Source organism: Plecotus auritus, assembly GCF_963455305.1.
Source record: "Plecotus auritus genome assembly, chromosome: 2".
Lineage (NCBI taxonomy): Eukaryota > Metazoa > Chordata > Mammalia > Chiroptera > Vespertilionidae > Plecotus > Plecotus auritus.
The window spans coordinates 196,081,930-196,098,661 of record NC_137771.1 but is presented as its reverse complement, the minus strand read 5'-3'; the positions used below and the strand labels follow the sequence as shown (position 1 = coordinate 196,098,661).

General features: G+C 42.2%; 1 protein-coding gene across 4 annotated transcripts in view; it reads right to left on the bottom strand.

Annotated features, from left to right (window-relative positions):
- Positions 1-16,732, bottom strand: part of PLD1 (phospholipase D1) — a 156,173-nt gene that overhangs the window by 32,197 nt on the left and 107,244 nt on the right. For all 4 annotated transcript variants that reach the window (XM_080657756.1, XM_080657758.1, XM_080657759.1 and 1 more), the window contains 2 exons: positions 7,931-8,044; positions 5,219-5,268 (listed from right to left, as the gene is read on the bottom strand). In XM_080657756.1, the coding sequence (XP_080513882.1) occupies positions 5,219-5,268; positions 7,931-8,044 (164 nt within the window). The remainder of the gene's footprint in view (positions 1-5,218; positions 5,269-7,930; positions 8,045-16,732) is intronic.

Here is a 16,732-nt window from a genome sequence, read left to right as displayed (position 1 = left end):
CCTCTTTAATATCCTATCTAATAAAAGAGTAGTAGGCAAATTGACCGTACCTCTGCTACACCCACAAGCCATGCCCACAAGCCACGCCCACCAGCCAATCAGGAGTGAATATGCAAATAAACCCAACCAAGATGGCTGTGGCCACAGAGAGCAGGAGGGAGGCTTGGGTTTCCCCGGCAATGGAGGAAGCCAAGCTTTCTGCACACCCTGGTGGGCCTAGGCCTCCACTCAAGGCTACAAAGTTTCAATGATAGAAGATAAATAAAGCCCAACAGAAATGGCGGAAGCCACAGAGCTGGAAAGAGCAGGAGGCTAGGGTTGCCCCTGGCGATGGAGGAAGCCAAGCTTTCCACACACCCTGGACTGCCTTGGCCTCCGCTTAAGGCTATAAAGTTTCAATTATAGAAGATAAATAAATCCCAACAGAAATGGCTGCCACCACAGAGGGAGCAGAAGGCTTGGCTCGACTCCAGGCTACAAAGTTTCAATTGTAGAAGATAAATAAATCCCAGATGCCAGGGCCTCCGCTTGGGTCACCAGGGGGCATGGCCGGCCTGCAAACCACCACAGGCCCCTTGCCCAGGCCGCCCCACACCCCAAGGGAACCCCCACCCTGATCCGGGACACAGAACAAACCAGCTAGCCCCCACCCATGCACCAGGCCTCTATCCTATCTAATAAAAGAATAATATGCAGATTGACCATCACTCCAACACACAACATGGCTGCCCCCATGTGGTCAAAGATCCTGCCCCCATGTGGACACAAGATGGCCAGCAAGGGAGGGCAGTTGGAAGGGACCAGGCCTGCAAGGGAGGGCAGTTGGGGGTGATCAGGCTGGCAGAGGAGGGAAGTTGGGGGTGACCGGGCCTGCAGGGGAGAGCAGTTGGGGGGGACCAGGACTGCAGGGGAGGGCAGTTAGGGGTGACCAGGCCTGCAAGGGAGGGCAGTTAGGGGCAAACAGGCTGGCAGGGGAGCAGTTAGGCATCAATCAGGCTGGCAGGGGTGTGGTTAAGGGGTGATCAGGCTGGCAGGCAGAAGCGTTAGGGGCAATCAGGAAGGCAGACAGGTGAGTAGTTGGAAGCCAGGAGTCCTGGATTGTGAGAGGGATGTCCGACTGCCCGTTTAGGCCCAATCCCACTGGGATCGGGCCTAAACGGGCAGTCAGACATCCTTTGAGGGGTCTCAGATTGGAGAGGGTGCAGACTGGGCTGAGGGACACCCTGCCTCCGTGCACAAATTTCCTGCACCGGGCCTCTAGTATAGGATAATATTCCATTGTATGGATAAACACATTTTGTTTCTACATTCATCAACTAATGGATATTTGTGTTGCTCCCACTTTGGGGCTATTATAAATAACTAGAGGCCCAGTGCATGCCTTCCCCTCCATGCATGAATTTCATGCACTGGGCCTCTAGTTGCCCCACGCAGCCTGCTTGTTCAGTTGTTTGGTTGTCCCTCACTAACCCTCCTGCCAGCCTGGTGGTAGGCAGCCATCTTGTGATGGCATGAGGGTTAATTTGCATATTAACCCTTTATTATATAGGATGCTGCTATAAACATTCAAGTACAAGTTTTTGTGTGGACATATGTTTTCCACTCTCTAGGGCAGCCGTGGGTAAACTATGGCCCGTGGGCCAGATCCGGCCCGTTTGGCTGTTCTATCTGGCCCGTGGAGCCGAAAGAGTGGAGGGTTCTCTTGCTCTCCCCTCCGCTCCTTTACTTTGAATTTATATTAGTTCACACAAACACTCCATCCATGCTTTTGTTCCGGCCCTCCGGTCCAGTTTAAGAACCCATTGTGGCCCTCAAGTCAAAAAGTTTGCCCACCCCTGCTCTAGGGTATGTACTATGGGGCAGAATTGCTTGATTATATGGTAACTCTCTTTTTAATTTTTGAAGGATTATCAAACTGCTTCCCAAAGAGCTTGAATAGTTTTGAATTCCCAACAGTAATGTACTGTATGAGGGTTCTAATATCTCCATATTCTTTCAATGACTTTTTTATTTTTTAAATTATAGCCATTTTGGTGGGTATGAAGTTGTATCTTGTGGTTTTTATTTGAATTTCCCTAATGACTAACAATGTTGAGCATCCTTTCATGTGATTATTGACCATTCGTACATCTTCTTTGGAGAAATGTCTACTTAGATCCTTAGCCCATTTTAAAATTGAATTATTCTTTTTATTGTTGATTTCTAAATGTTCCTTATATTTTCAGGATACAACTTCCTTATCAGATATATGATTTACAAACATTTTCTTCCATAATGGATTCAGCAATGGTTTCTTGGATTGTACACCAAAAACAAAAAACATAAAACTAGATAAATTTTATCAAAAATAAAAGTTTTTTTGTTATAAAGGATATTATAAAAAAAGACAGAATGGTTTCTGATGAGAAATTGGTTATTAATCTTTATTTGCTTCGCCTTTGCTGCTTTCAAGATTCTCTTTTTATCTTTGTCTTTCACTATTTTGATTATGATTGTTTTGGTGTAAATCTCTTTAAAGTCATCCTACTTAGATTTTGTTGAGCTTCTTGGATGTGTAGATTCATGTTTTGGGGGAAGTTTTCAGTTGTTATTTCTTTAAATATTCTATCTGCACTTTTCTCTCTTTCTTCTCCTTCTGGGACTCCCATCATGCTGGTGTGCTTCGTGATGTTTTACAGGTCCCCGAGGCTCTATTCATTTTTCTCCATTATTTTTCTTTTCTGTCCCATCAGACTGAATACTATCAACGAACCTATCTTCAAGTTTGTTGATTCTTTTGCTTGCTCTGATCTGCTACTGAGCCCCTCTAATGTGCATTTTATTTCAGTTATTATACTTTTCAACTTCAAAATGTATACAGGGATGAGGAAAAGTAGGTTTATAGTTCTGAGCACATGAAATACAGAGTTTATTCTTGTATTATTACTATTGCTCCACCCTGTACACCATTACTTCTTTTTTCTATAAAAAGACTTTTATAGAAACATTTTAATTTAAAAATTCTACTTTTTCATAGTCTCTAATTGAGAAGATTTTGTTTTTATACTTCCTTTAGTTCAGTCGTTCTCAACCTTCCTAATGCTGCAACCCTTTAATACAGTTCCTCATGTTGTGGTGACCCCCAACCATAAAATTATTTTTGTTGCTACTTCATAACTATAATTTTGCTATTGTTATGAATCATAATGTAAATATCTGTGTCTTCCAATGGTCTTTGGCGACCCTGCTAGCGGTTCTCAACCTGTGGGTCACGACCCACAGGTTGAGAACTGCTGCTGTAGAGCCTAAGACCATCGAAAAACACAGATATTTACATTACGATTCATTAAGAGTAGCAAAATTACAGTTATGGAGTAGCAACGAAAATAATATTATGGTTGGGGGTCACCACAACATGAGGAACTGTATTAAAGGGTCGTGGCATTAGGAAGGTTGAGAACCACTGCTTTAGTTCTTTTTTTTTTTTTTTTAAGGCCACCAAAAATTTTGGTTGTCTCCCAAAAAAAAAAAAAAAAAAAAAAAAATTGGGAGAGAGAGAGATCACTGTTTCAGTTCTTTACATATCATTTCCTTTAGTTCTTTGAACATAAACTAGTTGTTTTAATGACTTTCAAACATTATACAGGTCAAATTATGACAATTCTTAGAATTGTCAGAATTCAGGAGCTTCAAACCTATTTGGCTCCTTCCAGTGGTGGCTAGGCTGCTAGGTTTCATAGTGATAAGTTGACTTTTATGGCTAGTGTGGAAATGAGGAGAGGGGGATGGGTACATGGAAAATTAAAATGCCACAAATCTTGCTGCATTTATTAAGATTCTGCTATCTTTCTGAATAAACATTCTTCAGATTGTCACATGCCTTTGGTTAATTTCCAGAGACCTGAAAAAAGATGACTTTAACTATTTTTTGTAGTGTTTTTATTATTTTTATGCAGGAGTGAGTTTTTGGAAATCCTTACTATGCCATTCCTAGTGATGTCCTAATTCTTTAAGTGAAAAACATACATACATGAAAGGACTAATATTTTCTCCCCACATTCTGATACATTATCTAGTGCATACAATCTTCAAAATTTTGAGTTTACTAGCATATTTGAAAGCCATGCCACATGGCATCACATTATTGTGATGGCCCCTCCTGTCTTTTTCAGACCTCCCTGTGGCAGCTCCATTCTCTTGGTCAGTTGGATTGAAGCTCTTAGGTTATCTGATACTTCCCTTACTCTCTGCTCTATATGCCCTCAAGTCTTCCTTCACAGCCTTATTCATATATAACCTTTATATCCATTACCAATGTGTCATTATCTCTCACCTGCCATGTCTCTCTCTACTTTGCTTACCAAGAGTAAGTGAATCTTCATACAAACACCACTTTGGTGAGTTCATTCCAGGACTCAGAGGCTTCCATCAACCTCATTTTATCTCCTTCTGGATAAAATCTAGTTTTTTTTTAATGTGCACCTTCAACTTTTCACAATCTAGACCCAATCTGAACTGAAGGTCAGACAATTTGGGTTCGGACTCCAGCTTATTTCTTGTTGAATCTTTCAGATCTATTGTACAGAATATGTAACATTATTGAGCACCTATTATGTGCTGAAGTTAGAGTCAGTTCACAGAGATATAGACAAGCAAACCCTTGGTTACAATATATTGTAGTTAAGAACTACGTAGAAGGATTATTTAAGAAGGTATCTGAAAAAGTACCTTTGATAATGCGAAGAATTAAAATAAGTGAAAGGTATTACTGTGTTCTTTCCTTATTTAACTCCAGTATAATGTCCTCAAAAATTTAGACCCTGAAATTTCTACATTTATAGGAGGCCACATGAATACAGTTAACCTTGTAGCATTTATATCCTCATCTTTAATGCAGGGATGACATCTGTCCTGCTTACTACCTAGGACTGGGGTGAAGGATCAAAGTAGAAGATATATGTAAGATCTTGTGAAGTGCTTTACAAATCCCACTTATTATCAAAACAGTTATTACAAATAAATATAAATAATAAAATACATTATAAAATACTCTCTCATTTTTATTACCTATGCAACTCAAGTCATTGGTTTGGATAATTTAATGAGAATAAATTGATCTCTTAAGTATTGCATGGGATACCTTTTGTAAATAGAGTTCTACAATCACACTATTAAAATATTAATGATTATTGGTATGTTGTCAAAACAGCCATGGAGGAAAAGAAAAGCAGTTACTTACGCTCTACTTTTAACTGTCCAAGGATGGAATTTTCTCCTCTGCACATGGTCCTAAAAATATGTAAAGAAAGGAAATAATTTTGGAGGTTGCAAAGGAACTAATCCCAATTTGTGGGATTTAGTCCTAATCCAGGTAAAAACAGAACAAGTGCTTTTGGGAAAAGATGCTACATAGATTTTTTAAAAATCTAAAACATAAAAAACAATAAATATTACTTTTGTAATACTACTGATGGAACAAGGTAGTTGTTTTGAGGTGGTTAAATGGAAAAATTATAAAATTTATTTCAGAAAGAGATGTTATTTTTAAAAGATGGATTATGGATGAATTTTCCTTCTTAGGAAATTTGTTGATAGTGAAGATAAATTTAAAATGCCTCAATAGATAAGAATACTTACACAATCACATTGCTTTCAAAGGTAAAAAGGGCAAAAACTTAGCAGAATAATTTTATAATTAAAGAAACTATTACACTTGGACTCTGTAAAGTTGGCAAACCCCTTAAAAGTGAAAAATATAATAGTCTCAAGTAACTGACTATTAATGATTTTGTTTCTCAAGACTAATAACAGTCTATGAATTGTAAAGACTGACAATACAAAAAAATACTGTGCTCCATCTGCTTGCTTTATGAAAATAATTAAAAATACAGTTATGCCTGGGAAATGCTGATATTATTAAAGATGATGCCAGCAAATAGAGATGTTTTGCATAATAAAAGGTTATAGTTTTAGTTGCTGAACAAAAGCCAAGCATGTTATTTTATTCAGCTGGTTCAAACCCAAGAAAATAATCACAAAAAACAATTACAATTGACAATATTCCAAAAATAACATTAGAATGGCAAATAGAGTGGTTAATAGCTGATTAAACATTATGTCAGGGCCTTAAATACTTGAAAAGCTTTGTTTGTCATGTTATAAATCAGATGATAGTAGAAATGGGCAAATCTTCAAACTGAGAGCATAGACCAAACCGCAGCTCAAGTTCTCTCATACTGTAGCCAGGAAAAATTCCTCAAGAAGAGACAAACCAAAAAAATCTTTACTTGAAACCCCAGCAGACAGACAGAAGCTTGAAAAGTCTGAATAAAATAAAAGGATTAAAAAAGATTTCCACCACAAAGGGGCACTCAAACTGTACACAGAAGACCCTCAGATCCCATAAGGGGTTCCACTAGGAAGGGGGGAACCAGTAACAAGGTATCTAAGCCCCCACCCCTAATTTGACAAAGGCTCCAAACCCTTTTTTGCTTTATATACTGGGGGTTCTGTGAGGTCTCCTTTGTCCTCGAAAAAAGGTTTGATTATAAAAGTGGTCAACTTACAGGCACTTTGAAAAACAAGGGATATTAAAAGAAAATACCCAGGTTCTGTTCTTCGCTTTGTGTTATTAAAAGTGGGATCTTGAGTAGGATTCTTTTGTATCTCAGGTTACAGAGCTTATAGCTGGGACCTGGAGCCGTGCCCAGGCTGTCCACCTGCCTCTTCACTTCTGTTCTCTTTCCCAGCTACGTGACCCAGAGAGAAACTGCCTCTCCCCACCTGTCCACCAGCGAGGCCCCCTCAACCCCCTTCATGATTCTCCACTGGCCAAGTCTGAAGCCTCAAGTGCCTTTTAAAAATATATATATTTTTATTGGTTTCAGAGAGAAAAGGAGAGGGAGAGAGAGAGAGAAACATCAATGATGAGAGAGAATCATCGATTGGCTGCCTCCTGCACGCCCCCCCCCCCCCACACTGGGGATTGAGCCCACAACCCGGGCATGCGCCCTCGACTGGAATCGAACCCAGGACCCTTCAGTCCGCAGGCCAACGCTCCATCCACTGAGCCAAACCAGCCAGGGCTCAAGTGCCTTTTTGAGCAGTGCCTATTCACTGCTTTTTAGAATATCAAGAATAGAACTTAACCACTTTTCCTATAATTTTAGCTAAGAAGTGGTAGAGAAAAAGAATTAAAATTTCAGGAGCTAGGAAAGAACCTTCATGCTTCTAGCAGAGACTATTATTACAACCTTGTTGAAGCATTTACTACCTAGAAAATCATAAACAAACTTGTACAAATCATAGCATTTTAAGCATTTTTTCTATATAACTGCAAAGAATATAAAAAAGTCAATAACTATTTGGTAGCTTTAACAATAATTTAAAAATCAATAGGTATATATATTTTTATACATATATTTTATATAATATATAAAGTCCCTGTCTCTATATGTATATATATTATAAATAAATATATATACATATAAAATATATGTGAATATAAAGGAGACTAATATTTTAGTTCTTTAGTATACATAAATATGTATATTATAAATGGAGACAATAACTCCATATATTTTATATTTTACATTATATTTATATATAATATTTATTATACATTATTTTATATTTACAATATGTATACTATATATCTTATATATATTATAAATATTATATGTACATATATACTAGGCAACAAATATAAACGAGACTAATATTTTAGTTTTTTTATAGTTGCCATGTGTCGTAGGCCTACTCTTTACGATTTTAGGTTCTATTTGAATTTTACCAACTAGTAAACAGACCAAGATTCAGAGTAAAATAAAGACAAGTGTTCATTTGTTCAACACTCCAGTGAATAGATGTGGACAAACATTTCCATTCCTTTTACCAGCTTATGGGCACGGCTTATTGAAAGCTGAAAACAGACCACATAGGATTCTGTCACCTGAAGTTGAAGTGCATTATTGCCTGGAGAGCGTTTCCTCCACCAGTTTTAATGTCTCCTTCAAACCCTGGCAGAAGTGGTATCACAACGTACACCCGGTATCTCCGGCCTTCCCTGCAAAAATCAGAGGCAGACAGATTCAACAGCAAGAAGATACATACAGTAACAGTTAAAAATGACAGCCAAGCCTCTCACATGTTTTTAGAGACTGAGCCGATGGCTTCCTGCCGTGTATTCTATCCCATCTCAGGGCTTCAGGACTGCTTTTGGATTGGAGGCCAGAAGCTATTTTCCAGGCTAACAGTTCATAACAAACTGAAAAATAAGTGACCTTGGCAGTAAAGCGGGAATTGTACCCACAGCATAATCCTCCTAGAACAAAATTCATTGCAAGAAAGCCTTGCTTGGATCTCATGGAAGGTGCAGTGGTGGTGGGGGGGTGGGGGGGGGAGGAGAGAAGCTATAACAAATTTTTCAAAAAGACTTTAATAATAATTTTATGTGTAATCAGGTTATATCTATAGTTATATCCTAGGTCAGAGATTGGCCAATAGGCATTCAGTTAATAGCTGTTGAGTAAATTATTTCCCATAGCTTAGATCTCTGAGGCAAAAAGACATACTGGACCTACTAGACTAATTTCCAACGATGCAGAAATCATCTTTGTTTAGAAACTAATTCAGCCCTGAAAGCTCTGGTTTAGAGGCTAAATGTTTCCCTGGGTCCTTCAAGAATTCTGGGTGATTGATGATTTTAAATCTCCTGCATATATAAAACAGTATTTTTTGGCCAACTCTCCCAACTGATTAACGACAGCCTTTGAAAGAAATGCTGTTGGGTAGACTTAGCTACTCAATGATGTCACAAATAGAAGAATGTGCGGCTCCTTACTTTGATCTACATTCAGAAAGTCAGAAACGTGGGAGAATTATGTTCAAACAGGTATCACCCATTTGGAGGCAAAGTTGTTAAAAATCTTTGTCTCCATTTGGAAGAGACACGAAGAAGAGAAAGCCCTGGAATGACTGTGGAACCCATTGTGGTTGGAGTCTCAGCCACGTATCTCAGTGATCTATAGTCACACAAAGGTGCTGCTCCTGCCTAACGGTCAAATCAGATCCTACTTAAACTTCTCATGATAATTTCTAACGTTCATTTCTCCTAAACAACTGCATTTTCTTTCATGTGAATATTATCGATACTCTCTGAGGGGTCAGATTTCATTACTGATGTCTCTAAATGCCAATGTATGTAGCAGGACATGTGGAAAGCGAAGTTCAGGGAAGAAGAGACAGCCAACAGGAGTCTGAAGGCTTAACTGGTGCTGAGAAACCAGGAATGTGGAACAGGTTGTTGTAATGGCATGGATTAATCACTAGATGGCAAACATAGTTTGAGGTGGAAAAGAAGCCATTAACAAAATGTTAAACTGTTCAAGTTCTCTCTCAATAAGGGTAAAAGGCTCACATCCCTAAATGGTGAATAGGATAGTGGAAAAGAACAGAAAGAACACATAAGCTATTTCCCCAGAGACAGTATTGAAAAGTCCAAACCAATTAAACTGGACCCTTAAAAATGGACACCATCAGGCCTCAACTGCCTTTCAGAATCAGCTTCAGACCCACCGTCCCTTTGCTCAGGGGTGCACCTCCCTACCAAGGAGGCTGGCTCATCTGCTCCCTCAGTTTGGAATTCCCTTCTCCAGCTCTCAAAATGCCACTTCTTTCAGAGCAGCTAAAAGGCTCCTTCCTTGGTCAAGCCATCCTGGATCTTCCAATCAAAATTGGTTTGCTCCTGCCTCTGTGTTCCCAGGGCACAAAGCCAGAACATCTACTCACCCCTCTGGCCTTACAGAATAGTGACACATATGTCTGCTGCCTAGGCTGTGTGATAAGCTCTTTTGAAATACAGATGTATGTCCATATATCTTTCTACTAGAGGCCTGGTGCACGAATTCATGTACCAGTGGGGTCCCTCAGCCTGGCCTGCAGGATCAGGCCGAAACCAGCTCTCCAACATCCCCTGAGGGGTCCCATATTGAAAGAGGGTGCAGGCCATGCCGAAGGACCCCACCAGTGCATGATCAGGGCCAGGGAGGGACGTGGGAGGTTGGCCAACCAGGGAGGGACTGCGGGGAGGGCTTTAGGGTGTGTCTGGCCCATCTCGATCAGTCTCGATCAGCTGGACCCCAGCAGCAAGCTAACCTACCGGTTGGAGCATCTGCCCCCTGATGGTCAGTGCACATCATAGCGAGCCGTTGAGTGGCCTTAGAATATCATTAGCATATTACACTTTAATTGGTTAAATGGACAACCAGATGACTGGACACTTAGCATATTAGGCTTTTATTATATAGGATTTCTGGCAGTGTCCAGTGGAAGATCCTGGCACACAGTATGCACTTGGCACTATTTTCTTTGGAAAGATGACGTCAGGCTGTAAGAATGTTTCTGGGGGAAGAAGGTTAAGCTGAAAGGTCATTTTTCTTTAAATTACATTATATTTTACTTTAATTATGTATAAATTTGCCATTTTAACAATTTTTAAGTGTACCATTCAGTGGTATGAATTACATTCATATGTTGTACAACCATCATGATACTGTGAATCCTGAGAAAGAAGACACCTACTAAGAAGGGCTCCTGGTGGCTAGCTTGGCTCAAATAGAAAAAAATACAAACTCTAGCAGCCACTTCTGCACAGAGGCCTTTCATGGAAACTGCACTTCAGGGAGAAGCCTGAGCTAAACTGCCTGCCTGCACTGTTTTCTGCCATCTGAGCCAGCCCTTATAAAGGAGTTACTAAAATGCTATATCAAACCATAGGACTGAGGCTTTCCCCATCCAATCAGAGACACATAGCTCCGACCAACCAGAGCAGCTCTATTCTGGCCAATCAGGACAGTGGCTTTGGACCAATCAAACTGTCCTCATGCAAACAAGGACTGAGCACAGGCCAATCAGGTACCAGAGGCAGGACTTCTGTCCATGTAAGCCAGCTTCTCTCTGGCTCCAAGAGCTCACTTTCCCTTTCCCTTTCCTCAAGACTGCATTTCCTGGCTGAGCTGAAATGCTGAAGATGTCTTGCCAGAGGAAAGCAGAGCGACTGGCGTAGCATAGAGCAGACCAAAGCACAGTGGAGCAGACTAGTGCAGTGCAAAGCAGATATGCAGAGAGCAGAGCAGAGCTGTGTAGCTGGAGAGGGGCCTGGCCAGAAAGTCGCCTGGCCCCAAGGCCACCTCATAGCTGTGCTACATCACAACTGAGCTGTTCTATAACCTTGGTGTATTCACAGCTGTGCTGTGAATAGAGTTTCCTTCTTCACTGCACCCCAAAGTGGAGATTCCTGTTAGTGTTGAATTGGTAGCAATGACCATTGTTGACAATATCTATTCCCAAAACTTTTCATGACCCCAAAAAGAAAATCTGTGATAATTAAGCAGTAACTCTACTACTTCCCCTCTCTGAAACTCCTGGTAACCTTTCTCTTCTCTATGGATTTGACTTTCTAGGTATTTCATCTAAGTGGAATCATACAATATTTGTCCTTTTGTGTCTGACTTATTTCACTTAGCATAATGTCCTCAAGTTTCATCTATGTTGTAGCATGTGTTAAAATTTCCTTCCCTCTTATGGCTGAATAATATTCCATTGTATGTATAAGCCACATTTTGTTTATCCAGTCATCTGTTGATGGGCACTTGGATTGTTTCTACCTTTTGGCTATTGTGAATAACGCTGCAATGAATGTTTGCATACAGTATCTGGGTCCCTGTTTTTAGTTATTTTGAGTATACACCCAGGAATGGCATTGCTGGATCATACAATTATCCTAAAGTGTCCTTTGATGGATGATTGGATAAAGAAGATGTGGTACATATATACAATGGAATGCTACTCAGCCATAAGGAAAGATGAAATACTGCCATTTGTGACAATGTGGATGGATCTTGAGATTATCATGCTAAGTGAAATGTCAGACAGAAAATGTCAAGAATCATATTTCATTTATATGTGGGATATAAAACTGAAAACAACAAATGAACAAAGAAGACAAACAAACAAATAAAAACTCATAGACACAGACAACAGCATATAGTTACCAGAGGAAGGGGGGGTGGTGTTTAATAAAAGGTAAAGGGAATCACATACATGGTGATGGAAGAAGATTTGACTCTGGGTGGTGGGCACACAATACAGTATACAGATAATGTATCATAGAATTGTACACCAATATCATCCCAATAAATATTTAAAAATATAATTTATAATTTGAAAATATACTTTAAACCCCCTTCCCCAAATTTTCTTTCACTCCTTTGTTCCTGGGTCCATTTCCTCTCTCTTAAAGAAATTCCTATTATTTTTCATGCTTCTCAGAAATAGACTGTGAATTTATAAGCATATACATGTTCTCTTTTCTTATACACAAATAATAAAATACTATACACACTTTTCTAAATGTTATTTGTATCATTTATCAGTATATCCTGGAAATTCTGTACATAGAGAGTTGCCCATTTTTTAACAGCAGTGACATAGTATGCCACCATACATCCATACCATAATATCAAACCAGTTCTCTATTGGTGGACATTTAAATTGTTTCTTTTTTTCTTTTTCTTTTCTTTTTTTTTTTTTGCTATTTCAAAATAACTATGTACTTTGCTATGTATGCTGACCCACAAAATTATATTTTCATGTTTGTGGGAAAAATTTTAGAGGTGGTATTGCTGGTCTTGAACATCAAGTGTTTGTGACTATTTGTGAAAGATGGTTCCCTTTTATCCTCATCCTATATAATAAAGAGGTAATGTGCAAATTGACCATCTCATGTGGTCACAAGATGGCTGCCACAAGATGGCCAGCAGGGAAGGGCAGTTAGGGGTGACCAGGCCAGCAGGGAGGACAGTTGGAAGCAACCAGGCCAGCAGGGGAGGGCAGTTGGGGGCAATCGGGCCAGCAGGGGAGCAGTTAGGCATTGATCAGGCTGGCAGGGGAGTGGTTAGGGGGTGATCAGGCTGGCAGGCAGAAGCAGTTAGGGGCAATCAGGCAGGCAGGCAGGCTAGTGGTTGGGAGCCAGCAGTCCCAGATTGTGAGAGGGATGTCCAACTACCAGCAGTCAGACATCTCCCGAGGGGTCCCAGATTGGAGAGGGTGCAGGCTGGGCTGAGGGACAACCCCCCTCAGTGCACGAATTTCATGCACCGGGCCTCTAGTCCTATCTAATAAAAGAGTAATATGCAAATTAACCATCACTCTGTCACAAAGATGGCGGCACCCATAGCCACAAGAAGGAGGCACCCAGTCCCCTCAGCCCTGCCGTTAGAGTGTTTGGGCCTGTCAGCCTGGCCAGGGGTCACGGGGACCAAGCCGAGAAGCGGGATCCGCTCACTCCGATAGCGGATCAAACCTTGCTGCTCTGCTGCCTCTGGAGTGTCTGGGGCTGAGCAGCGAGGCTGGAGTGTTTGGGCATGTTGGCCTTGCCAGGGGTCTCAGGGACAAAGCCGAGAGGCAGGATCTGCCCACTCCGGTAGCGTATCAAGCCTCACTGCTCTGCTGCCTCTGGAGTGTCTGGGGCTGAGCAGCGAGGCTGGAGTGCTTGGGCCTGTCGACCTGGCCAGGGGTCTCAGGGACCAAGCCAATAGGCGGGATCTGCCCACTCTGGTAGTGGATCAAGCCTTGCTGCTCTGCCGCCTCTGGAGTGTCTGGGGCTGAGCAATGAGGCTGGAGTGCTTTGGCCTGTCGGCCCGGCCAGGGGTCGTGGGGACCAAGCAGGGAAGGCAGTTGGGGGGAGACCAGGCTTGCAGAGGAGGGCAGTTGGGGGGTAACAGCCCTGCAGGCAAGGGCAGTTGGGGGCAACCAGGCCTGCAGGGGAGGGCAATTGGGGGGGACCAGGCCAGCAGGGTAGGGCAGTTTGGGGGAACCAGGACAGCAGGGGAGGACAGTTAGGGGTTACCAGGCCTGCAAGGGAGGGCAGTTGGGGGGACCAGGACTATAGCGGAGAATAGTTGTGGGGGACCAGGCCAGCAGGGACAGGCAGTTTGGGGGAACCAGGACAGCAGGGGAGGGCAGTTAGGGGGGACTAGCCCTGCAGGGGAGGGCAGTTGGGGGTGACCAGGCCAGCAGGGAGGGCAGTTAGGAGTGACCAGGTTGGAAAGGAAGAGCAGTTAGGGGTAATTGGGCTGGCAGAATAGCAATTAGGTGTGGATCAGGCTGGCAGGGGAGGGGTTAGGGGGTGATCAGGCTGGCAGGCAGAAGTGGTTAGGGGCAATCAGGCAGGCAGGCAGGCAGGCAAGTGGTTGGGAGCCAGCAGTCCTGGATTGTGAGAGGGATGTCCGACTGCCTGTTTAGACCCGATCCTAGTGGGTATTGCTAGTGGGATTGGGCCTAAACAGGCAGTCGGACATCCCTCAAGGGGTCTCAGATTGGAGAGGGTGCAGGCTGGGCTGAGGGACACCCGCCCTGTGCACGAATTTCATGCACCAGGCCTCTAGTGTTTTATTTATTTATTTATTTATTTATTTATTTATTTATTATTTTTAATAAATCTTTATTGTTCAGATTATTACAGGTGTTCCTCTTTTTTTTCCCCCCATAGCTCCCCTCCACCTGATTCCCCACTCCACCCCATACCCTTACCCCCCACCACTGTCTTCATCCATAGGTTTAAGATTTTTGTCCAATCTCTTCCCGCACCCCTCACACCCCCTTCCCCCTGAGAATTGTCAGTCCACTCCCTTTCTATGTCCCTGATTCTCTTATATTCACCAGTCCATTCTGTTCTTCAGATTTTTTATTCACTTGATTTTTAGATTCACTTGTTGGTAGGTATGTATTTGATGTCATTTTGTTGTTCATAATTTTTATCTTTACCTTTTTCTTCTTCTTCCTCTACTTAAAGAATACCCTTCAGCATTTCATGTAATCCTGGTTTGATGGTGATGAACTCCTTTAGATTTTTCTTGTCTGTGAAGTTCTTTATCTGACCTTGAACTCTGAATGATAGCTTTGCTGGGTAGAGTAATCTTGGTTGTAGATTCTTGCTGTTCATCACTTTGAATATTTCTTGCCACTCCCTTCTGGGCTGCAGAGTTTCTGCTGAGAAATCAGCTGACAGTTGTATGGGTGCTCCCTTGTAGGTAACTAACCGTTTTTCTCTCGCTGCTTTCAAGATTCTCTCTTTGTCTTTTGCCCTTGGCATTTTAATTATGATGTGTCTTGGTGTGTTCCTCTTTGGATTCCTCTTGTATGGGGTTCTGTGCACTTCCTGAACTTGTAAGTCTATTTCTTTCACCAGGTAGGGAAAGTTTTCTGTCATTATTTCTTCTAATAGGTTTTCAATATTTTGCTCTCTCTCTTCTTCTGGCACCCCAAAAATTTGGATGTTGGTATGCTTGAATTTTTCCCAGAGGCTCCTTACACTATCTTCATATTTTTGGATTCTTCTTTATTTTTTTTCTGGTTGGGTGTCTTTTGTTTCCTCATATTTCAGATATTTGGTTTGATTCTTGGGGTACGTTGATCTACAGTTGAGTTTCTATATATTCTTTATTTTAGACAGTGTATGCTTAATTTCTGACTGGTCCTTTTCCATTTTTTTTTGGCATTCTCATTAAGATCCTTAAAGGTCTCACTAAGTTCCTCAGAGGTTTTTAGAAGATTCTTGAAAAACCTTATAACCATGGTTTTGAACTCTATATCCAGTCGTTTGTTTTCCTCCATTTCTTTCATTTATGATCTGTTTCTTTGTCTCCGCATTTTCGCTGCTTCCCTGAGTTGGTAGGGTGGCTTTGTGTGCTAGGTGTCCTATATGGGCCAGTGGGTCGGCCTCCCAGTTACCTGAGGTGGACACTCTTGGTGCACCCCTTTGTGGACTGTGTGTACAGCCTTGTTGTAGTTAAGTCTTAATTGTTGTTGGTGTCACTGGGAGGAATTGACCTCCAGGCCAATTGGCTGTGAGGACCCACTGTGTCTATAATGGAAGAACTGCTGTGCTGGAGACACGCTTAGGGGGCAGGACTTGCTTCAGTGGGGCTTTGGTGCTCACTGAGTCTGCCTCTTGAATGTGTCACTTATGGATGTGAGGAGTTGAAATCTGGTGTCTCACATTGACCACTAGGTACACTGGCTTCTGGATCTCCCATGGGGTGCAGGTCAGCTACTGTCTGAGGCCACCCAGCAGGAGCTACAGCGAGAACTACAGTTTTCTCCTCTTTGCTTGGGGTTTGGAGGTTTTGGAGCTGTCTGACCCGGGCTGCAAGTTTGCTAGGTTAAGCTGTGATAGGGCAGGCCATTCATATGTTAAAGCCACTGCTTGGAGCTTGGGTGGGTTTGTAGGTTGTGCGGGGCGGGGTCTCAGGGCGTCACTAGGCTAGGGCGTGGCAAACAGCGATGGCTGCCAGTTAGCCGGCTCTGCGTCTCTGACCCCATCCCCACATCCCGTGCCTCAGAGCAGTAAACAATTATTCCTAAGTGCAGCTCTGCAAGCAAGCCACCCTCACTTTCCGACCTGATGGCAGACAGTCCAGCTTCTCCCCATAGGAGTTTGGGTCCCCTGTGTCTCCCCAGAAACTGGATTTCAGAGTAATCGGGGGCTTGTCTCCCTTCGGGTTGAAAAAAGCAATGCCTGCCGCCAGCCCGAGATGCGCGCCTCCGTACCTCAGCTTTTCAGCTCTTGTGCACGTCTCAATGCTCTTTTCTCTTTCCTTCTAGTTGTAGAACTTCCACTCAGCCAGCTTTCCCGTGGTTCTGGGTGATAGACGTTTTGTCTTTTATTTGTAGTTTTGAAATTGTTGTGTGA